Source organism: Oncorhynchus masou, chromosome 28 (genome assembly GCF_036934945.1).
Source record: "Oncorhynchus masou masou isolate Uvic2021 chromosome 28, UVic_Omas_1.1, whole genome shotgun sequence".
Lineage (NCBI taxonomy): Eukaryota > Metazoa > Chordata > Actinopteri > Salmoniformes > Salmonidae > Oncorhynchus > Oncorhynchus masou.
This window is the reverse complement of record NC_088239.1, coordinates 67,867,809-67,892,017: the sequence shown is the minus strand read 5'-3', so window position 1 is coordinate 67,892,017 and position 24,209 is coordinate 67,867,809. Positions and strand designations below refer to the sequence as shown.

The 24,209-nt window shown below is 43.2% G+C and overlaps 1 protein-coding gene across 4 annotated transcripts in view; it reads left to right on the top strand.

The window, feature by feature from the left end:
* The window catches only part of LOC135518144 (scavenger receptor class B member 1-like), a 32,240-nt gene that overhangs the window by 5,698 nt on the left and 2,333 nt on the right, over positions 1-24,209 (top strand). The window contains exons 3-13 of one of the 4 annotated variants that reach the window (XM_064943061.1): positions 4,927-5,068; positions 5,173-5,376; positions 8,076-8,171; positions 8,435-8,550; positions 10,023-10,189; positions 10,816-10,934; positions 19,454-19,527; positions 20,510-20,561; positions 20,937-21,083; positions 21,955-21,999; positions 22,875-22,950. In XM_064943061.1, the coding sequence (XP_064799133.1) occupies positions 4,927-5,068; positions 5,173-5,376; positions 8,076-8,171; positions 8,435-8,550; positions 10,023-10,189; positions 10,816-10,934; positions 19,454-19,527; positions 20,510-20,561; positions 20,937-21,083; positions 21,955-21,999; positions 22,875-22,950 (1,238 nt within the window). The other 3 variants (XM_064943062.1, XM_064943063.1, XM_064943060.1) reach the window with 3 other exon arrangements.

The following is a 24,209-nucleotide window of genomic DNA, read 5'->3' as shown; positions in this document are numbered from 1 at the left end:
TGACCATGCATGTCAGAACAAAAACCAAGCCATGAGGTTGAAGGAATTGTCCGTAGAGCTCCGAGAAAGGATCGTCGGCACAGATCTGGGGAAGGGTACCCAAAAAAAATCTGCAGCACTGAAGGTCCCCAAGAACACAGTGGCCTCCATTTCTTAAATGGAAGAAATTTGGTACCACCAAGACTCTTCCTAGAGCTGGCCGCTCGGCCAAACTGAGCAATGGGGAGAAGGGCCTTGGTCAGGGAGGTGACTGTGACAGAGCTCCAGAATTTCTCTATGGAGAACCTTTCAGAAGGACAATCATCTCTTCACCACTCCACCAATCAGGCCTTTATGGTAGTGGCCAGACGGAAGCCACTCCTCAGTAAAAGGCACACAACAGCCCGCTTGGAGTTTGCCAAGAGGCACCTAAAGGACTCTGACCATGAGAAACAAGATTCTCTGGTCTGATGAAACCAAGATTGAACTCTCTGGCCTGAATGCCAAGTGTCATGTCTGGAGGAAACATGTTACCATCCCTGCGGTGAAGCGTGGTGGCAGCATCATGCTGTGGGGATGTTTTTCAGTGGCTGGGACTGTGAAGACTAGTCAGGATCAAGGGAAAGATAAATGGAGCAGAGGTCCTTGATGAAAACCTGCTCCAGAGTGCTCAGGACCTCAGACTGGGGTGAAGATTCACCTTCTAACAGGACAACAACATTAAGCACACAGCCAAAACCATGCAGGAGTGGCTTCGGTACAGGTCTCTGAATGCCCTTGTGTGGCCCAGCCAGAGCCCGGACCCCAATCGAATGTCTCTGGAGAGACCTGAGGATAGCTGTGCAGCGACACTCCCCATCCAACATGACGGAGCTTAAGAGGATCTGCAGAGAAGAATGGGAGAAATTCCCCAAATACAGGTGTGCCATGCTTGTAGTGTCATACCGAAGAAGACTATCTGTGATCGCTGACAAAGGTTCTTCAACAAAGTACTGAGTAAAGGATCTGAATACGTTTGTAGATATTTCTTGTTTTTATATACATTTGCAAAAATGTCAACCTGTATTTGCGTTGTCATGTGTTTGCAGATTGAGGTGGAAAAACTATTTTAGAATAAGGCTAACAAAATGTGGAAAGTCGAGGGTTCTGAATACTTTCCGAATGCCCTGTACATGGGTGGAATCCCAAAATAACTAAAGTTAGAAACAAAATTAGCTAGTTGTGCAATACATTTTATAAGTAAAAGGATAAGGAGCATTGTTTTTAAATGTGTGCGTGCTTTTCTCCAAGAAAGCACCTCACCCCTTTTTTGAATCGGCTGTTATCTGCCAGGAGGATAGTCTTGTGCTTCCTCTGCTGAAGAGCCATTTCATGCATCTGGAATTTATTTTATTAGTATCCCCATTAGCTGTTGCAAAAGCAGCAGCTACTCTTCCTGGGGTCCACACAAAATATAAAACATATGAATAATACAGAACATTAATAGTCAAGAACAGCTCATGGACAGAACTACATCCCTTTTCTTTAAAGGCACACGTATCCTACATATCAATACATACACACAAACTAGGTCAAATAGAGGAGAGGCGTTGTGCTGTGATGTGTTGCTGTGTAGTCTTTTTTTTAACTAGGTTTGTTATTTGAGCAATATGAGATGCAACAGAGTTCCATGCATTAATGGCTCTATATAATACCTTACGCTTTCTTGAATTTGTTCTGGATTTGGGGACTGTGAAAATACACCTGGCGGCATGTGGTGGGGTAAGTGTGTCAGAGCTGTGTGTAAGTTGACTATGCAAACAATTTGGGATTTTCAACACGTTAATGTTTCTTTCAAAAAGTGATGCTGTCAGTCTCCTCAACTCATAGCCAAGAGAGATTGGCATGCATAGTATTTATATCAGCCCTCTGATTACAATGAAGAGCATGAACATTTCTTCCCCTGTCACTCAATTGAAGGTTCATGGCTGTAGTTTAGTGTCAGCTGTGGGACTTGGAGCCCTGTGGGGCCAAATGCATAGCATTCTTCTCATCCTTTCACCCAAGGAGCGAGGGATGAGGAGGAGTGCACTTGCTTTTCCTAGTGTAATGGGATGATGGCGTAGACTCGATCCGTATTTCATGGTCTCCCTCTTCCCACTCTCCTGCCTCTCCTCCCTCTTGCTTTCTCTCACTGTCTCTTGCAGTTTTTTGTTGTCATGAATCTTGCTCTGGAGGCAGCTCTGCAGAATGGTCACTAGCTGGCACAGCCAACAAAGTCATATAATCGTATTTTAACCTGAACTACACTGCTAACCCTAATGCCTAACCTTTACATTTTTACAATATGGCCTATTTTGACTTTGTAGCTGGCCCATCTAGTGGCAATTCCTCAGTTCTGCCTCAAGGACAAGACTCATCCCAATAAAAAAAAAATATATATATTTTTTAAATTATGGTCAATCCGGTCTCTGTATTGGCCATACAGCATTTACTGTGATGTGGCCTCCGCAGAAGTCAAGGGCATTCATACCTCTTGTGCTTCGCAGAGCTGTTGTCAAGGTAGTGAGTTTGTTTGTACAGGATGTACCGCCCTCAACTACCGTCAACCACTCATGTCAATACGGAGCTATACAGAGCCTTCTGCATTGTTATAAAACTTCGGAGGTGCAAAGCGATGTGGTATAGAGCTTGATTTGACCCCCGCGAGCCTTCTGAAGGCGCCACAATTGCGTCACCCTCCGTACGGAGCCTCCACCCACATTTCCTGATCAAGCATACATGGTCTTTAATAAATGTCAACCAGCCTTTCTGTCTCTTAGCTTCTGTCACCCCTGTCTATCGTATACCCTGAACCCCTTATTGATCTGGCCTCTTTCACCCAATAACAGAGACTGTAGATGGTTACGTTTTCAAACGTAAGTCTTCTTTCTCTCTACCTTTCCTCCCCTTCTCTTTATACTCCAACAACTTCTCTCAAGTCATCTCCTGTTTTTGTCTCTGTAAGCTAATTGGAGGCAGTCTCAGTGGAATCCCCTCGATAGTTAATAAGCCAAACAGTAATGAACCAGTACTGTTGTGCTGATGGGAGGGAGGAAGGGCTGCTTTTTAGACCTACAGTGATGTGGAAGTATTTGCCCCCTTTCTGATTATCTTTACTTTAGCCACATTTTGGATACTGAATTATCAGATCTTCAACCAAACCCTAATATTAGATAAAAGGAACCAGAGTTAAGAAATAACACAATTACATATTTCATAAACAAAGTTATGCAACACCAATGGCCCTGTGCGTAAAAAGTAATTGCTCCCTTACACTCAACTGGTTGTGCCACCTTAAGTTGCAATGAATCCAACAACTCTTCCTGTAGTCGTTGATGAGTCTCATGTTGCTGTGGAGGAATTTTGGCCCACTCTTCCATGTAGAACTGCTCGAACTCAGCCACATTTGTGGGTTTTCAAACATGAACTGCTCATTTCAAGTCCTGCCACAACAGCTTCATTGGGATTAGGTCTGGACTTCAAATTTGTTGCTTTTCAGCAATGTTTGCATAATGGGACCCATGTCGTCCAAAAAGTTAGACTTTTGACTGTCCATAGAACATTCTGTCCGTAGAACATTCTTCCAAGAGTCTTGATGATCTTCCAGGTGCTTTCTGGCAAACTTAAGTAAACCTTTTTGAATGAAATGTGTCCCATTTATGATTGGTGAAAACAAAACGCTGCATTCCACAGTAAGAACCTCATACCAACAGTCAAGCATGGTGGTTGTAGTGTGACGGTTTGGGGATGTTTTGCTGCCTCAGGACCTGGACGAATTACCTTAATTAAAGCAACCTTGAATTCTGCTCTGTATCAGAGATTTCTATAGCAGGATGTCAGGCCAACCGTCTGTGAGCTGAAGTGCAGCTGGGTCATGCAGCAAGACAATGATCCAAAACACCCAATCAAGTCTTCATCAAAATGGTTAAAAATCAACAGATTTGAAGTTTTGGAATGTCCAGACCTAATCCCAATTGCGATGTGGCAGGTCTTGAAATGAGCAGTTCATTCTTGAAAACCCACACATGTAATTGGGCAATTACTTTTTCACACAGGGGAATTGGGTGTTGCATAACTGTTAGTTAAATAAGTTAAAGTATACTTTTTGTTATTTGTAAACTTATCTAATGTTTTGGTTGAAGATCAGATAACATTCGGTATCAAAAGTAAGCAAAAATAGAGAATCAGAAAGGGGGCAAATGCTTGGTTAATTCAATCCTGTGTGCTGGAAGAACAGTATGTAACGACTGGCAGTGGGAGTCCTCCAGGAACGAGAACTCCTGGTCCAGCCGCGGTCCCTGGAACCTTAACCATCTGAGGGAGCGGTCGTTAGCTGAAACCTATGTAATCACTTCTAAAGTGCTAGACTAAAGGCAATGTACACTCTGGCTCCTCTGGGTCAAACTGGCTCTTAGCCTGTACATAGAACACTATGTGTGTATGTGTGTCAATTCGCAACTCACAATGAGGAGTCGGGGGAAGTGTGTGTATGGGGGGGGGGTCATTCTGGGTTAGATGGCTAGTGCTTAGTTTGTGTGTTCTGGAGGTTGACTTCGGGGCATATGGTTTCCAGTTTTTGGGGTTCAACATTCTGTGGCTCTGAGCCTGTACATGTGGACCATTGTGTAACAATTAGGTCAGTTGGGGAAAAATGGGCTCAGTGGGGGAGTGCATAGTCATGGTTTTTATGCTCTCAATCAGCAAGTGGGGAAGTATTGACAGGCTTTCCCCTGCAAGCTCACTCTCCTCTAATTTCCCCAGGCTTCCCTCTTATCCCTATCAGCTATTCATTCAGAGCTTCAGTCAACTGTAACGTACTATTTAACAATCTATAAAGTAATCATAAACACCTTCTACTAGCTGTAAAGTTTCTGTCCATTTACATCTACGGTCAGTTTGAGGTTGACCTGGGTTGTGTGTTTTCAGGAAGCACATTCAGAAGCAGAACATCACGTTCCATCCAAACCACACAGTGTCATATCTTGAATACAGGAGCTACTTCTTTGAGCCCAGCATGTCAGTGGGCAATGAGTCGGATGTGGTCACCATCCCCAACATGCTGGTGTTGGTAAGACAGCACTGCAGAGTACACACACACACACACACACACACTTATTAAAACTGGACTTCTATGTCTTTGCTCTCATCTCTACCACCACCTCTGTCTCCCAGGGTGCAGCAGTGATGATGGAGAACTTGCCGTTCGCAGTGCGTCTGATGATCAGCACCACCTTTAAGACCTTTAAGGAGGGACCTTTCCTCACCAAGTCTGTAGGAAAGCTGATGTGGGGCTACGACAGCAAGCTGGTGGACTTCCTCAATAAATGGCTCCCTGGGATGCTGCCCTCCACTGGCAAGTTTGGCCTTTTTGCTGAGGTGAGTGGGTGAGCGAGAGGGTGGAGGAGAGCAAGCCATTTTAGATGGGAGGGAGGTGCGTGGGTGATTTTTTTTATTTTTTTCCTATTATGTCATTCACTGACTGACCTTAAAGAGCTATTGAAAACCTGTTAGACATTTCCAGTTGATCAACAAGCCAACGTTAGCCAGGTAGGTAAGTTAGGCTAACCAGTTATCATGGCCAGAGTATGTGCCCAGGGGCCTCAACCCCCAGAGTGCCCCCATTTTTTATTGTTATGATATGGGTGTTAATTTAGGGTTGCCACATGGGTGGACACGACATTACCACTTCCACACTCCATTCTAGAGGTCGACCGGTTATGATTTAACGCTGATACCGATTTATTGGAGGACCAAAAGGCCGATACCGATTAATCGGCTTTATTTAAAAAAAAAAAATTTAAATTTAAAAATAAATGCATTTATATTAAAAAAAAAATAATAATAAAAAATGAGTAATAAAAAAAATATATATATATTTTTTTATTACATTTGTATTTGTAAAATTGACAATTACAACAATACTGAATGAACACTTAAGTTAAAATATAATACATCAATAAAATCAATTTAGCCTCAAATAAATAATGAAACATGTTCAATTTGGTTTAAATAATGCAAAAACAAAGTGTTGGAGAAGAAAGTGAAAGTGCAATATGTGCCATGTAAGAAAGCTAACGTTTAAGTTCCTTGCTCAGAACATGAGAACATATCAAAGCTGGTGGTTCCTTTTAACAGGAGTCTTCAATATTTCCAGGTAAGAAGTTTTAGGTTGCAGCTATTATAGGAATTATAGGACTTTCTCTCTATACCATTTGTATTTCATATACCTTTGCCTATTGGATGTTCTTATAGGCACTTTAGTATTGCCAGTGTAACAGTATAGCTTCCGTACCTCTCCTCGCTCCTACCTGGGCTCGAACCAAGAACACATCGACAACAGCCACCCTCGAAGCAGCGTTACCCATGCAGAGCAAGGGGAACAACCACTCCAAGTCTCAGAGCGAGTGACATTTGAAACGTTATTAGTGGCGCACCCCGCTAACTAGCTAGCCATTTCACATCGGTTACACCAGCCTAATCTCGGGAGTTGATAGGCTTGAAGTCAAACCGCAGAGCTGCTGGCAAAACGCACGAAAGTGCTGTTTGAATGAATGCTTACGAGCCTGCTGCTGCCTACCAATCGCTCAGTCAGACTGCTCTATCAAATCATAGACTTAATTATAACATAACACATAGAAATGCGAGCCTTAGGTCATTAATATGGTCGAATCCGGAAACTATCATCTCAAACAAGACGTTTATTATTTCAGTGAAATACGGAACGGTTCCGTATTTTATCTAAGGGGTGGCATCCAGCAGTCTAAATATTCCTGTTACATTGCGCAATCTTCAATGTTATGTCATAATTAAGTAAAATTCTGGAAAATTAGTTTGCAATGAGCCAGGCGGCCCAAACTGTTGCATATACTCTGCGTGCAATGAATGCAAGAGAAGGGACACAAATTCACCTGGTTAATATTGCCTGCGAACCTGGATTTCTTTTAGCTAAATATGCAGGTTTAAAAATATATACTTCTGTATATTGATTTTAAGAAAGGCATTGGTGTTTATGGTTAGGTACACGTTGGAGCAACGGCAGTCCTTTTTCACGAATGCGCACTGCATCAATTATATGCAACGCTTGACACACTAGATAAACTAGTAATATCATCAACCATGTGTAGTTATAGCTATTGATTATGATTAAGTTTAATGCTAGCTAGCAACTTACCTTTGCTTCTTACTGCATTCGCGTAACAGGCGGGCTCCTCGTGAGGCAGGTGGTTAGAGTGTTGGACTAGTTTAACCGTAAGGTTGCAAGATTGATTATCTGAGAACTTGAAATCAGCCCTAATTAATCGGCCATTCCGATTAATTGGACGAACCTCTACTCCATTCCCAGGGGGCAGCAGTAACCGGGGCAGGTGGTCTGCCAGGAAGTCTGGTGAAGCCTTGATAAGCACACAGGTGCGGGGTAATCAAGGTGATCGGCAATCGGTGAGACGGATGGCCAGAAGCCTCTTGGCCTGCCAGTGGTCATTTTGTGACAATGTTACCTCTTTTTACTTTAGGCATGTGTTTTTTGTTTTCTTTTGTATACATTGATTTTTGGCATCAACTGAACAAACAATAATTGCTTGGGCTGACTGACCCAGGAGGTGAGACTGAGCTGGCCCTGGACCAAGGTTGGGTTCACTGTTCTCATATTCTGACGTCTCACCTAATTGCACACATTACGTCTGATTACAGACCACTTAGCTATGCCTAGGACAACTAGACATAACGAGTGTAGCAAAACCAGTAGGCTGGCTAATAAGAACACACAGACATGAGAATTACATTCAATTTGGTTTAACTGCAAAGTTCTCTCTCTGCCATATTGCAGGAAATTGGCTTTTAAAAATGCTAAATTTTCTCTCAACCAACATGAGGGCTGTGAACAGTTTAGGATGGGTTGTGAGGTGGGGCTTTGTTACGACAGCGATTAATGACAATATCCATCTGGACCTTTGCCACCTAGGACTTTTCTGTGACAGAGTACGCAAATACCATGAGGTTCTATCTACAACCTGTTTAGGTTGGTTGTCTGGTTTTTGATATTTCACCCTTCACTATCTGTCTGTTTCTTCCATCAGTTCAACAACTCAAACACTGGTTTGTTCACAATCCACACCGGCAAAGATGACATCAGGCTGATTCACAAAGTGGACTCATGGAATGGCCTGACCAAGGTGAGGTCACACAGCCATGTGCCTTCACCTTTACAGATGGGGCTGAGGGGCTGTTAGAAAAAGCATGGAGGAAAACTGATTTGGGCCTCTTGTAGAAGGACTCCATGGAAATCAATGGCAACTGTTATGGGGTGGACTATCCCTGCTAAATAATTAAATGAATCCAAAGTAATAAAGTTTGACTGCAGTGAAATCCTGAATAATTTCCTGCTCTAGGAAGAGTGCTCAATGGATGATAACACTCAGTCTCTCGCTTTCTCTAGTTGACCAATTGGAAGACTCCTCAGTGTAACATGATCAATGGTACAGCAGGACAAATGTGGCCTCCCTTCATGACTAAAGAATCTACACTGCCTTTCTACAGTCCTGACGCCTGCAGGTACACACACATACACATATAGATATAGATATATATCTGAGATATCTCAGCAAAAAAAGAAACAACCCTGTCTTTCAAAGATAATTCATAAAAATCCAAATAACTTCACAGATCTTCATTGTAAAGGGTTTAAACACTTTCCCATGCTTGTTCAATGACCCATAAACAATTAATGAACATGCACCTGTGGAACGGTCGTTAAGACACTAACAGCTTACAGACGCTAGGCAATTATGGTCACAGTTAGGCCTCTTTAGTGTCCTAAGTTTTCATTTCTACTGACTCTGGAAAAACACCAAAAGAAAGATGCCCAGGGTCCCTGCTCATCTGTGTGAACGTGCCTTAGGCATGCTGCAAGAAGGTATGAGTACTGCAGATGTGGCCAGGGCAATAAATTGCAATCTCCGTACCGTGAGACACCTAAGACAGCGCTACAGGGAGACATGATGGACAGCTGTGTAACAACACCTGCACAGGATCGGTACATTCAAACATCACACCTGCGGGACAGGTACAGGATGGCAACAACTGCCCAAGTTAAACCAGGAAGGCACAATCCCTCCATCAGTGCTCAGACTGTCCGCAATAGGCTGAGAGAGGCTGGACTGAGGGCCTGTAGGCCTGTTGTAAGGCAGGTCCACACATCACCGGCAATGTCGCCTATGAGCACAAACCCACCATCACTGGACCAGACAGGACTGGCAAAAAGTGCTCTTCACTGTCGCGGTTTTGTCTCACATGGGGTAATGGTCGGATTCGCGTTTATCGTCAAAGGAATGAGCGTTCCACTGATGCCTGTACTCTGGAGCGGGATCGATTTGGAGGTGGAGGGTCAATCATTCTCTGCGGCAGTGTCACAGCATCATTGGACTGAGCTTATTGTCGTTGCAGGCAAACTCAACGCTGTGCGTTACAGGGAAGACATCCTCCTCCCTCATGTGGTACCCTTCCTGCAGGTTCATCCTGACATGACCCTCCAGCATGACAATGCCACCACACACAGAACGAGCAGTATGGCTTTGTTCTGCCATGGCCAGCGACGAGCCCGGCTCTCAATCCCACTGAGCACGTCTGGGACCTGTTGGATCGGAGGGTGAGGGACATTCCTCCCAGGAATTTTCTGGAACTTTCTGGTGCCTTGGTGGAAGAGTGGGGTAACATCTCACAGCAAGAACTGGCAAATCTGGTGCAGTCCGTGAGGAGATTCACTGCAGTACTTAATGCATCTTGTGGCCACACCAGATACTGCCTGTTACTTTTGATTTTTGACCCCCCCTCTTTTTTTAGGGTCACATTATTCCATTTCTGTTAGTCACATGTCTGTGGAACTTGTTCAGTTTGTATGTTGAATCTTATGTTCATACAAATATTTACACATGTTAAGTTTGCTGAAAATAAGCACAGTTTACAGTGAGAGGACGTATATTTTTGCTGAGTTTATATATACAGTATCTCTCTCTCTCTCTCTAAAGATCTTTGGAGATGGTGTACCAGCGTGAGGGGATAATGGAGGGGATTCCTCTGTATCGTTACGTGGCTCCTAAGACTCTGTTCGCTAATGGCTCAGACTACGCTCCCAATGAGGGATTCTGTCCCTGCAGACAGTCTGGCCTCCTCAACGTCAGCAGCTGCAGATCCAGTCAGTGCACACACGAGCGCGCGCACACCCGGACGCATGCACATGATTTGTTAGGGCTGCAGTTAGCCTAGCAGTTAGCGTGTTGGTCCATTAACCAAAAGGTCGCTGGTTCGAATACCCGAGCTGCCAAGGTCAAATCCGTCTTTGAGAAAAACACTCACCTGAATTTCCTTCAGGGGTGTATGGCTGTAAAAACTAATTTCCCTGCACCTATTTAATTGTTTTCAAACACACAAGATACAGGCACACCTCATGGGTGACAGTTATTATCTTTTTAATCATGACCCAGATACCTTGTCTGATAAAGACTAGTGGAGGAGGTATGGCAAACGCACAGAGGTGCCATGCTGCTGTGTAAAGATGGAGAAGCACTTTAATGAAACATAATGCTGTCATGCCTCATGTTCCTAATCTAGCACCCCATAGAACATGCATCAATATAACAAATACACTTGGGGCTGAATTGTAGCTTGAGAAATGCCCACATACTGTATAACCATTTTTTGTATAAATCATGCATTGATGTCGAGGGGAGATTTGAACAAAAGTTCAAATTCAGGAATCAACCGCTTGTCTCACAAATACTTCTTACATAAGATATTAATTGTATTAATATTGTTTTCTAGACTCCCCAGTGTTTATCTCCCACCCGCACTTCTACAATGCTGACCCTGTCCTGCTGGACTATGTACACGGACTTCAGCCTACTGAGGACCAACATGGACTCTTCATAGACATCCACCCTGTGAGTAATATTTGTATGTTTATTTGTGTGAGTACCAGTCAAAAGTTAGGCCACACTCATTCCAGGGTTTTTCTTTATTGTATTATTTTCTACGTTGTGGACTAATAGTGAAGACATCAAAACTATGAAATAATTACGTGGAAGCATGTAGGAACCAAAAAAAGTGTTAAACAAATCTATATATATTTGATTGATCTTCAAAGTAGCCACTCTTTGCCTTGACAGCTTTGCACGCTATTGGCATTCTCACAACCAGCTTCATGAGGTAGTCACCTGGAATGCATTTAAATTAACAGTTGTGCCTTGTATTGTAAATTTCTTTCCTTCTTGATATGTTTGAGCCAATCAGTTGTGTTGTGACAAGTTAGGGGTGGTATACAGAAGGATAGCCCTATTTGGTAAAATACCAAGTCCATATTATGGCAAGAACAGCTGAAAAAAGCAAAGAAATTACAGTCCATCATTACTTTAAGACATGAAGGTCAGTCAATCCGGAAAGCTTCTTCAAGTGCAGTCACAAAAACTATCAAGCGCTATGATGAAACTGGTTCTCACTAGGACCACCACAGGAAAGGATGACCCAGAGTTACCTCTGCTGCAGAGGATAAGTTCATTAGTTACCAGTCTCTGAAATTGCAGCCCAAATAAATGCTTAAGAGTTCAAGTAAAAGACACATCTCAACATCAACTGTTTAGATGAGACTGACCTTGACCTTCATGGTTGAATTGCTGCAAAGAAAATGCTACTAAAGGACACCAATAAGAAGACTTGCTTGGGCAAAGAAACACGCGCAATGGACATTAGACCGTTGGAATTCTGTCTTTTGGTCTGAGATTAAAGATTTTTTGTTCCAACCCCCATATCTTTGAGGTGTAGAGTTGGTGAAGGGATCGTCTCTGCATGTGTAGTACCCACCGTGAAGCATGGAGGATTAGGTGTGGGGCTGCTTAGCTGGTGACACTCTGGTTTATTTAGAGTTAAAGGCACACTTCACCAGCATGGCTACCACAGCGTTCTGCAGACATATGCCATCCCATCTGGTTTGCGCTTAGTGGGAATATAATTTGTTTTTCAATAGGACAATGACCCAACACACCTCCAGGCTCTGTAAGGGCTATTTGACCAAGGAGCGTTATGGAGTGCTGCATCAGATGACCTGGCCTCCCGATCTCAACCCAATTGAGATGGTTTGGGATGAGTTGGACCGCAGAGTGAAGGAAAAGCAGCCAACAAGTGCTCAGTATATGTGGGAACTCCTTCAAGACTGTTGGCAAAGCATTCCAGGAGAAGCTGGTTGAGAGAATGCCAAGAGTGCAAAACTGTCAAGGCAAAGAGTGGCCACTTTGAAGAATCTCAAATATAAAATATTTTAATTTGTTTAACACATGATTCTATATGTGTTCATAGTTAATGTCTTCACTACTACAATGTAGAAAATAGTAAAATTAAAAAGCGATTGAAAGAGTTGGTGTGTCCAAGCTTTCGACTGGTCGTGTGTGTGTTATATATATATATTTGGAAATTATTCAGACCCCTTGGCTTTTTCCACGTTTTGTTATGTTACAGCCTCTTTCAAAAATGTATCAAATGTTCCCCTCAATCTACACACAATACCACATAATAACAAAGAAATAAAAAAACAACCTGGAATTAGCACATTTACATAAATATTCAGACACTTTACTCAGTACTTTGATGGACCTTTGGGAGCGACAACAGCCATGAGTCTTCTTGGGTATGACGCTGCATGCTTAGCACAACTGTATTTTGGGGGTTTCTCCCATTTCTCTGCAGATCCTGTCTAGCTCTGTCAGGTTGGATGGGGAGCATCGCTGCACAGCTAGTTTCAGGTGTCTTCAGTCATGCTCTGGCTGGGCCACTATTCAGTGACTCGTCCCTGTAGCCACTTCTGCGTTGTCTTGCTGTGTGCTTCGGCTTGTTGTCCTGTTTGAAGGTGAACCTTCACCCCGGTCTGATAACCTGCTCCAGGGCACTCAGGACTTCATCAAGGATCTCTGTACATTGTTCATTCATCTTTCCCTTGATCCTGACTAGTCTCCCAGTCCTTGCCGCTGAAAAACATCCCCACAGCATGATGCTACCACCACCATGTCTCACCATAGGGATGGTACCATGTTTCCTCCAGACGTGACGCTTGCATTGTTTTTCATGATCTGAGAGTCCTTTAGGTCCATTTTCTCAAACTCCAAGCGGGCTATCATGTGCCTTTTTTACTGAGTGGCTTCCGTCTGGCCACTCTACCATGAAGGCCTGATTGGTGGAGTGCTGCAGAGATGGTTGTCCTTCTGGAAGGTTCTCATCTCCACAGAGGAGCTCTGTTGCTGACCAAGGCCCTTCTCCCCTGAATGCTCAGTTTGACTGGTCGGCCAGCTCTAGGAAGAGTCTTAAACTTCCATTTCAGTTTTACATTTAAAAAAAATTTGATTTAATTAGGCAAGTCCGTTAAGAACAAATTATTGTTTACAATGATGGCCAAACCCTAACCTGGACAAGCCTGGGCAAATTGTGTGGTACTCCCAATCACGGCTGTTTATGATACAGCCTAGAATTTAACCATGGTCTGTGCTGACGCCTCTAACACTGAGATGCAGTACCTTAGTCCGCTGCACCTCTTGGGAGCCCATGATGGAGGCCACTGTGTTCTTGGGGACCTTCAATGCTGCATAATGTTTTTGGTACCCTTCCCGAGATCTGTGCCGTCAACATTCCTGACTTGGAGCTCTACGGACAGTTGCTTTGACCTCATGGCTTGGTTTTTGCTCTGACATGCACTGTCAACTGTGGGACCTTATATAGACAGGTGTGTGCCTTTCCAAATCATGTCCAATCAATTCAATTTGCCGCAGGTGAACTCCGATCAAGTTGTAGAAACATCTCAAGGATGATCAGTGGAAACCGGATGCACCTGAGTTCAATTTGAGTCTCATAGCAAAGGGTCTGAATACTTATGTAAATAAGGTATTTGTTTTCTATAAACCTGTTTTCGCTTTGTCATTATGTGGGGTAATGTGTGTAGATTGAGTTTTTTTTTTTCTTTAATCCATTTTTAGAACAATACTGTAACCTAACAAAGTGGAAAAAGTCAAGGGGTCTGAATACTTTCTGACTGCACTGTACATCTCTATAATGGGGCACAAATGTTTCAGGCTGCCTGGAAGCGCCCTGCCTGTCAGGCATAAGTAGCCTTGTTGATTGACTTGATTGACATTTTATTTGACCTTTTTGACACTGTGGCAACTGTAGCAAAGAAACTATCCGTTTTGAAACCTGTGAAAATTTGAGCACATCTGTTAACTCCAGTCATTAATACGGTAAAGGTCTGTCGACGCTTCCAAAACTTTGTTTTCATCTTATCATTAGAAGTAGTCATGGTCAAAAACATACCCACTATGGTATGTACAGAACATAAATTTACCCAGTATCTCGGTTTGCCAAATATGTCATTATCTATGTTTATCTGGTAGAAACTGGTATTGCCTACAACTCTTTCTCTCTGTTTATCACCCAGAAAGGCAGTTAAAGTGATGCCACACCATCCTTAACACAATTTTGATAACACATCTAATCTGACGGCTGTATGGAATGTCAAGCATGCATACATACTGTCCTAGTGGCGATCACCTAACCCATAAAAACAGAGAGCGCTTGGCCTTAACAGTTTCTTACAATTATCTGTCCCCTGGACTGGAGGAAATTGGTCTTAGACATTAATTTTCAGAGACCTTCACATGAAGACTCAGGACTGAGTCAGGAAGACGTTTGTATCCGCTCTCACTGTTTGTGCAAACCATAGAGATGATCTTGTTCAGCTGTAATCACAGAAAGCTTGTTTTAAAAGACACTTGTGGGAGATGCTAACACAGGGGTAGACCAGATTCAGCCACTGGCTGTTTTTATTGGAGGGAGGATGATCAGGAGGCCGGAACATCATTATTCTTACACTGTAAATTGACCAACTAAGCCCCTAAAGAGATTGTATTTTCAAACAATCAGTTCATACCTTGATTTATATTGTGATGCCCCCATGTAGGTATTTTTTTAATTTGTGGGAGTAATTGGAAAATATTTTCTAAATTAAACATTTTTTGTCAAATTCCTTTTACCAAGCCTGTTGCTGACCCCTGAGCTAATGGATGTGAGAGCAGATATCTTTAAAAAAAGATTAAATTGTCCAACTTCTGTGCCAAGTTGTCTGTACTGTATGTGAACTCTGAACTGTGCACTTTTCATAGTACAGTCAGGGGAGGAATTGGTATGAAGCTAATAAGACCTTGCTGTAAAACTTTAACAACATGAGTTGGTCTGTCGGACTGTAAGGGTGAAAACCGTTAGTGACCAGGGTAGCTGGGGTCCTAGATTATACAGAGGGCTTTGCTGTGGCAGTGGTGTGTAAATATCTAGATGGCAGCTCTGTCCTCCTTTGCAGTCTTCACTAGGCTTTGTATTGTGGTCACACACAGGTTTTGGGGAGATTTAACGAAGTCTGACTGTACCCAACTCCCTCCGATATTAGCAGCCAAAAGTCTAGTCCGTGTAATCTGGGTACCCAGAACCAAAACATGCATGCTGATGGTAGTCTTTCGAGTCTTCACCTCCAATCTCCTTGCTTCATTCTCAGCCATATTAGAGAAGGTCTAAGTCCCCTCTATCAGACCACCTTCTCCAATGTGTTTTGAGGGGCTCAGGAGAGAGGATGTGTGGAATTGCAGAAAGATGAAGTGACAAACAGCCTATGCCATTGTGACCTATAGCATTAACCTAATTATAATTGCAGTATTGATTATTATTTTGATATGGGTATGACTGTTATACTGGTGGTATGATGCCTGTATGGTACCACTAAAACGGATTAAGTAAACTAAAATGTGAGGGTGTTCGTGTGACTGGTGCGTTTGGCTGTCCTGTACTGTTTGTCAATACCATATAACAATATTGGTACAATTTTATAATGTGGCTACAGGTGATGCGATGTGGCTACAGATAAGGCCATGTTTGCCTGAGCTGCTAGTATTTTGACCCTTTATTTGACCCAATAGATGTGGTGTAATGGTACATCGTGGGATAAGATTAGCTTATTGCGGTCTAAGTAAGTACCACACTTGTTTTAGGTAACGCTCTCACCCACACCCATTCTAAAGGCATGGTAGACACACAGATTGCTATAAGCCTTTCCCAGAAATTGGTTAATTGACCAGTCTTGGTGTAGCAGTAAGGGGGAACAGGGCTTGTACCAGTGACATTTTGGATGTAGGGCTGTTGAGATGAACTTACCACCACACCAGCAGTCATGAGTCATTACTGCAGTAAAATTCTATATGACTTGAGTCATCAAGATCTCCTTTTATGCACTCTGGACATGCCTTAGTAGTAGCCTACCCAACCTGCTAACAATCATCAGGTTGAAAATGGCCTGGTACTCCGGGTTCTATTTAAACAATATGGCACGAGGGGGTGTGATATATGGCCAATATACCACGGCTAAGGGCTGTTCTTATGCACAACGCAGCGCAGAGAGCCTGAATACAGCCCTTAGCTGTTGTATATTGGCCCGTATATTTAAACAATTTTAGACTTTTTAAAAATGGAGATGTTCTATAGGTGTGCATCAGAGGCTTTTATGATGCTTGTATGAGTGAAGCATGGTGATGCTAAACATGTGTATGTTCATTTAACGGTCAATTACCGTGAGACCAGCAGGCTTTTGCATAACAATAACCAGCTGGTAAAATGTCATGACTGCCACAGTCCTATCCAGGGAAAGTGCAGTGGTGCACAACCTCCTGTGCCATTAACTCTGTCCTCTTGGTATCTTTTAATAGAGCATGTGGAAGTTTACTTTCACACAGGTAGGCTTCTTTAGTCAATAAAGTGAAGACATGACTTTCATAACTGCTGCTGTAAGAATTGGCAGGCAGTGGTATCAGACTGGGACAGTTGAGCCCTGCAGAGATCAAGGAGGGAGAGTGGAGGAAGGATCCCCGATGTGGGATTAACCATCTGGGGTTAGATCCCAGCATGAGTCCTTGTGGTCCCCAAGGTCCATCCAGCTCTCCTAGAACTGTTTCCTAGAACTGTCTGAACAGAACCAGATCAGAATAGTAGAACTCTATCCTCAAATGAGCCAAGTGTTTCTCTCTGTGTCTAGGAACGGTTGTGTTAGTGTGTTTGTGGAATACGTGTGTGTGTGCAGGGGGAAGGGTGTATGACTGAGTGAGTGCATGGCACTCACACTACCCCACATACTGTACAGTACCTAACCAGCACTGGGTCTGGTCTTGTTTGCATCTGGCTGTTTTCTCAACAGTCCTGTGGACAAACAGAGCTGGGGGTTTTTACTGAATGAAGATGGGCCTGAAGAACAGCGTTGGAAATGTTAGAATGAAGTAGATATACTACATTTGCATGTAACTTCAAGGAGTAGACACAGATTAAGCCTATTTCTGGATAAAAAAAAATGGAAAGGATATTTTAAGCATGCTGTTTAGTCCAGGACTAGGTTCAATCTGTCTGGCAAACCGTCCCCAACAGCCTCTACGCAGAGTCATGAGCTTGCAAGCCCCCACCCCTAATTTTGTTTCTCGCTAACGGAATTCGAAACGTTAAGGTAATATTGACAACTTGTATGAACAGAGTTGCTGATCTGTCAAAAACATATTGTCTATGGTTTAACTGTAGTCTAGTTTAACACTTCAGTCTTTGACCTCACCTGACAGACCCTGACTATCTAATCTCCAGTTTTGATTAATGACAGTTGGTTTTCACTCATCTATTGATGAATGTAACCTACAGATCTGTACTGAAATGTTCGCTAATGGACCCAGTAGATAATGTCAGTCTGTTATGAATCTAGGCAGTAAAATGTTATTGTGACAAAGGTTGGGAGATCAATCTTATTGACAAGTCCCATGTTATTCAGTAACTTGGTGTGATATGGCACAGGCAGGTATTGATGTTTCAGATGGGGTGAAAAACAACTCTCATAGCTTGTGACAGTATGCACTGTGTCTGCTTGGGCAGCTAATACTTTCACCTCAAGTGAAGTCACTAACGATCTGCGATGATACTGATGTGCCTCTTAATAACAATGGTTGTTTCTCAAACCTTTGTTGGGATGCACATGAATAATTTCAAATGCACTTTTCACACAATAAATCAATAACACCAGCTAGTGTTTCTAGCTAGGACCCCATCTTTAGCTGCCTTTAAAGCTAAGCAGGGTTGGTCCTTGTCAGTCCCTGGATAGTAGGATCATGTTGCTGGAAATGGTGTTGGAGGGTCAGTAGGAGGCACTCTGTTCTCTGGTTTAAAAAAAAAAATGTTAATATCCAAATGCCCCAGGACAGTGATTGGACATTGCCCTGTGTAGAGTGCCATCTTTCGGCTGGGACGTGAAACGGGTGTCCTGACTCTGGTCACTAAAGATCCCATGGTACTTATCATAAGAGTAGGGGTGTTACCCCCGGTGTCCTGACTAAATTCCCAATCTGGCCCTCATGCAGTCATGGTCCCCAGCTTCCAATTGGATCATTCATCCCCTGTAACTCTTCTCCAGGTCATTGCTGTAAAATGAGATTGTGTTCTGAGTTAACTAACTTGGTAAAATGAGGGATAAATGAGCAAGTTCCCTCACTATTTTGGAGTTCCTTCCTTTAGAAGCATATAAACAGCTGTCTGACTGCGTCTCTATCCTGTATCTGTTTTTATGTGTTCTGCTTACACACGAAGTTCTAACTTAAGTACTGTAGATTGTGGGGAAATATTTACTGCGCGAAGAGCAATGTAACACTAACATTTCCACAGGGGGGGAGAGACTCTCACTCTGTATGCAGGCCTATGCAGTATGTTTATTCCTCTGTTTGAAACTAGGGAATTCCACACACATTGCTCTAAGACTGGGGACAAAGCATTTTTGTCAGGCAAATGTTTTCATTTGTTTCTCAGTATTTTATAACGACTAAGCCTGCTAACAAAGTCCTAGTTGATTGTGTGTGGGACTGATGCTCAGACTGTTCAGAGGGTATTTTTGAGCTGTGTGTGTAAGTCCCTTGAGTATTAATTTAGCTAGGTGTGATCCTGTTTTTGACACAGTACAGACTTTAAGCAACTTTGCTTGGCTTGGAAAGCAAAGCGATCGTCAAGTAGATTTAGTTGTTTTGTGCCACAAACTGTGTGTTTGGACACCAAGGGAGTGGAATGAAATTACCCTGAAGAGAAACGAGTAAGACAAGATGTTTGGTTCGAGCTCTCTTACTAAGCTTAACGACTGGTTCTTCAACTGAGGCCAAAGAGCCCTTGTCCAAATGTTTAATCTATTTCAATTAGTCTCAGTATTTAGTGCACTCAGTACAGACCACTTGTTTGTCATTAGATGTCTAGGGAACATATTTCATACTCTTCCGCCAACAACCCAACATTGTTTGCTTGCTGTGGCAAGTATTTTCCCCATTTGACTTATTAAAGCTGTAAATATGCAGTTTATTAATTTCTCTCTCTGCAGGAGACTGGTGTACCTCTGAATGTGTCTATCCGTCTGCAGCTCAACTTGTACATGAAGAAAGTGTCTGGGATCACGTAAGGATAACCCCTACCCAGGGCCTCTACCTTTTTTTTGTCCACCAGCCACTGGCAGGTAGATGAGAATCTAAAAAAAAAAAAAGATTGTAGTTGCCCTTTAATTTTTAATTGCGCACCTTGCAAAGGACTGTTGATTGGGAAGGGGGATACCTAGTCAGTTGCACAACTGAATGCATTCAACTGAAATGTGTCTTCCAGAGAGGTGCAGGGGACCTTAATCCATGTCCGGGGGGGGGGGGCTTTGTCCATGTCCGGGGGGGGGGGGCTTTGTCCATGTCCGGGGGGGGCTTTGTCCATGTCCGGGGGGGGGGGGCTTTGTCCATGTCTGGGGGGGGGGGGGGGGCCATGTCCGGGGGGGGGCTTTGGCCATGTCCATGTCCGGGGGGGCTTTGTCCATGTCCGGGGGGGGGGGGCTTTGTCCATGTCCGGAGGGGGGGGGGGCAAATGCCCAGCCAATTGATACGTCATGATTAATTCAGAAGGTTTTAGAAATGACTTTCGGCATTGCTAACTGGCTACAGAGACACTTAACCAGGTAGTAACATTACACAGGCGTTCTCATGCTGTAATGTCTTCAGAAAGTTGTAAGAAATGGCCTACAAATCACTGATGCATTCTTTACTATTCTTTACATGTGGGCTTTGGATTGCCCAAGTGCTCTGTGTGACAACTGCTAGACATTCTGCCTGCCAATGCTAAAATCTACCCGCATTTGGTCGGGTGGAGGGTGTTCATTTTAGGACCTGCCCCTCAACCTCTCTGATCTATAACCCCTATCTGACGCCCAACCATCACTCCACATTTCAACATGTACATGTCATATAAGGACATTCCCTGACCTTTAACCCCAAAGGCCATAAAGCTGGAGGGTCCCGTTCAATGTGGTAGTTTCTGATGGGAGAAGAACTGTCTTCCTCTGCTGTGACTGTTGCATGCATTTGTGTGTATAACTGTGACGGTTTGTGTTCGTCTGGAGCAGGGAAACGGGGAAGATCTCAGAGGTGATGATGCCCATGATGTGGTTTGAGGAGGTGACTGAGACACTTACTGGGTTCTTACCCCCTAACCTGCTGTATACCCCATACCATCTCTCCTCCCATAACACTCCACCATCAACACTTTCCACCCCTAACCTCCGGGCTCCGACATTGCTAGTCTAAATGTTTCTGTATTACTTAATTCCATTATTTTACTTTTAGATTTGTGAATTGTTACATACTGCTGCACTAGGAACACAAGCTTTTCGCTACACTCTCCTCCCCAACCTGCTGTATACCTCATACCCATCTCTCCACCATAACGTTCTATATTCCTCACCATAACCCTATCATATATACGTACCCCTAACTCTTTCTACACCCCCATAAATCTGTCCACTCATGATATTTTCTCTCCCCCTGTGGTAGAATGGTTATATCGACGGTGAAATCCTGACGACGTTCCACACTAACCTGGTGCTATTGCCAATGGTGATGGTGTACATGCAGTACTGTTTCATAGTCCTGGGCCTGGCCACCGTACTGGGGGTTGTACTACTATACTACAGGAACAAGGTAAGGCCTCTACACTGCATGTGCATGGAGGGATGGATGGGAGAGTGTTTGTTCACAAACTGGATGTGGTACAAGTGGTTGTGAGAGAGGAGAGAAATAACATGCTCATTCTTTGGTTTGCATGGCATGCGTACTAACCCATGTGACCCTCTGACAATCCTGAGCAGCTCTCCACTACCCATCAGAGAACAGAGACTCTTCCCACAGCCTCGCATAACAAACCAACACACTGGTGCTCCCCCCTCTCCACCAGTAGGGGTGCACATCACAGCAAACAGAGTTCATATGAAGTTTGTAGTTCACTGACGGAGTAGCTCAGTAGATTTGTGTTCAGTGATCTATACTGTACAGTGCGGAGGTGCCACTTTGGGACAAGGTCACACCCCCACTGCCTGTCTCTCGTTAAAATAATCATAGAGATTTCCCCTAATATAGCTGACACTACATTAGCCAGTTAATTTGATAAACACGTGGACATAACTCTTAATGTTCCAGTTTCTTCAATGAGGTATAATGCCCATTTCAAGTTTATTTTCCTTTTGGAAATGTGGTTCTTGTTTTGGAGGATTTAGTCCATGAGTTGTGTACACACACACTCTGCACTAGTGAGATCACGTCATGTGGTTTGTATGCTGCCTTTCAGTAGCTGAGCACACTCTACTGGCTGGGCGAGCTGCGTAGACTTTAGATGCATCATTTGAATCACACCTGTGTATGGACAGTCTAGATGCTGAAACACAATGTTCCTTAAGGACAGTGGACTGTACTGATAAGTTTGACAAGCACATCCCGAGACATTTTAGGTCAGAGCGTTATGACTGTTGTGAATGTTGCAGGGAATCAGTTGGCCTGTTTGTTTGTTTTCCCACAGGCGTCGTTGAAAAAATATCAGCCTACAGTGATCCAGAACCATGGGGTTGGTCCACATGTTAAACTGTTCCCAATCACTCCTGAAAACATGCCTCTATCATATCAATCAGAAGAATGTGATGGCAATATGAATATAAAATAATAAAATCATGATTTACCCTGACAGATTCTGATCTGCCTTGATTTGATTATAACAGTCCATTAGGAAGGGTGGCCAATTCTGGTCCTGGGGGACTGATGTGCCAGCTTCTGTTACAACCAGCTCTAAAACGTATGTTAAACTATAGGGGTCATGATCTTTAATCTGGACCAGAATGATTTATAGTCTCTAGATCTTTAGTCTAGTTCCATTGGTCAGATTGAAGAATGACTGTAGTATTAGCTGAACCAGCTGTGTGGAAGCTGGTTTGGAGTAAAAGCCTGCACAGAGGGACAATCCAAATGTTACGATTGATTGGTCAAGATTGTCTGTATGAGGTCATTAACCAATTGCATTAACCCTGGATGTCTTGCATGCCACGCCCTCAGTCATCTGTTTTCAAACTGCATGAACACACTCATAAAAACGCACACACTGCATTGACGAAACCGCACACTGCATGAACACACACACTGACTCAACACAAATGACCCAATGGCTGAGAAACTAAATACTGGGCCATGTTCAGTACAAAAACAATGTGGAATGTTGCAGATAGAGAAGCCATGACTAGAGCTGAATGGGTTACGTATTCTATATACCAGTGAGGTATGTATATTCTACATTGTACATTTCTATCTGAACGTTGGCCAAAGTTTTCCTGCTGAACATGACCCTGAGCTTTTTGTCTGTCACGTTATAATCGACCACCTGACAACAAATGTGGTTGCTCAGTAGCTGCTCTGATTGGCTGATTTGGTGAAGGGCTGGTTATCTTTTAGGCATCTGTTAAAGACACCGTAAACAGCGCAGATGCCCTCAAACAACAGACGGACAAATATATTGTGAATGACACAGGTGGGTTTCAGACACACACACACACACACACACACACACACAGCCGCTTATGTCCAAGGTGTACACATGCTCAGCCTCTTATGTCCTAAGTTTACGTGCACACACGCGCACACACACACACATCATTGAGGACTTGCACAATAGGCATCACACTCACCTATATTCTTTTACCAACATCTCTATCATTTTAAAACACCATTTTCTCATCCACTGCTCTTGTGCCATGTTTCATAAGACCAAGTTATCTCTGCCTGTGGTTTGAGTGTGGGTTTTGGAAGTGTCAAGTTGAAAGATCTAAGCATGGTTGAGCAAGAACTCCCAACAGCCCAAAGTTAACACGCAGCAGACTGCTATTGCTGGATGAACAATATTTTAAGTGATCTGTTGACAGGATGTTGTGATTTTCACGTGACACTTTTTAAGCACGGTCACTGACAGGTGGAATGGACTCTGCATCTGACATGAGACTGTTTTTGTCTGTTTAGTTGCATGTCTGACGAGTAGTGGTGCAACAGATTACAAAACTCCCGGATCGGATCACTGTTTTGAGTCACGGATCAGATCATTTTTCGGATCATCAAAAAAAAGATGGATATAACTTTGCTTTCCATTTATGACTTGAAGCAAGGAACTTTTAAATGTTTAAATCAAATATTCAATAGTCAATTGTTAAAGTGCAATATGAAGCATTATACCGTCTTCCTTTGAACAATAGTGAATGAAAAAATTGTCTGTCCACATCAAAAAAAGAAAGCAAAGGAGACCTGAGCTTAACCTTTAAAATCATTTTTCAAAAAGATGTCTACATTGTCTGAGAGGGTAGACTTCTTTGCAGTTACTATGTCCCCTGCTGTGGAGAACACCCCTCTCGCTAGGAATTGAAGTGCCAGGTACAGCCAGGTAGCATCTTGCAATCATGGCAATGTGAGGGTATTTACACTCATTCCTTTCCACCATGCCAGGGGATCACCATCAACTGGAATGCTGCTTTCTGCCTTGTCGGATGCCATCTCCTCTTTGATGGTGTTGGCAAACGTCTTTCCTGTGTCCTCGCTCGCAAAGGTCTTCACAAAAAGCTCCTTCATCGTCGAATTATTTTGTGGAGGAGATGCCTCGAAGCTCCTGTCGCCTCTGTGGCTTGACCCTGCAGAAAAAAAAATACTTGAATTTCTTTTCTTTGAACTTTAATTGTGGCAATAACATTTAATAAAAGCCATAATTATTCCAAATCAAATGGATAATTCTAATAGACTAAGATT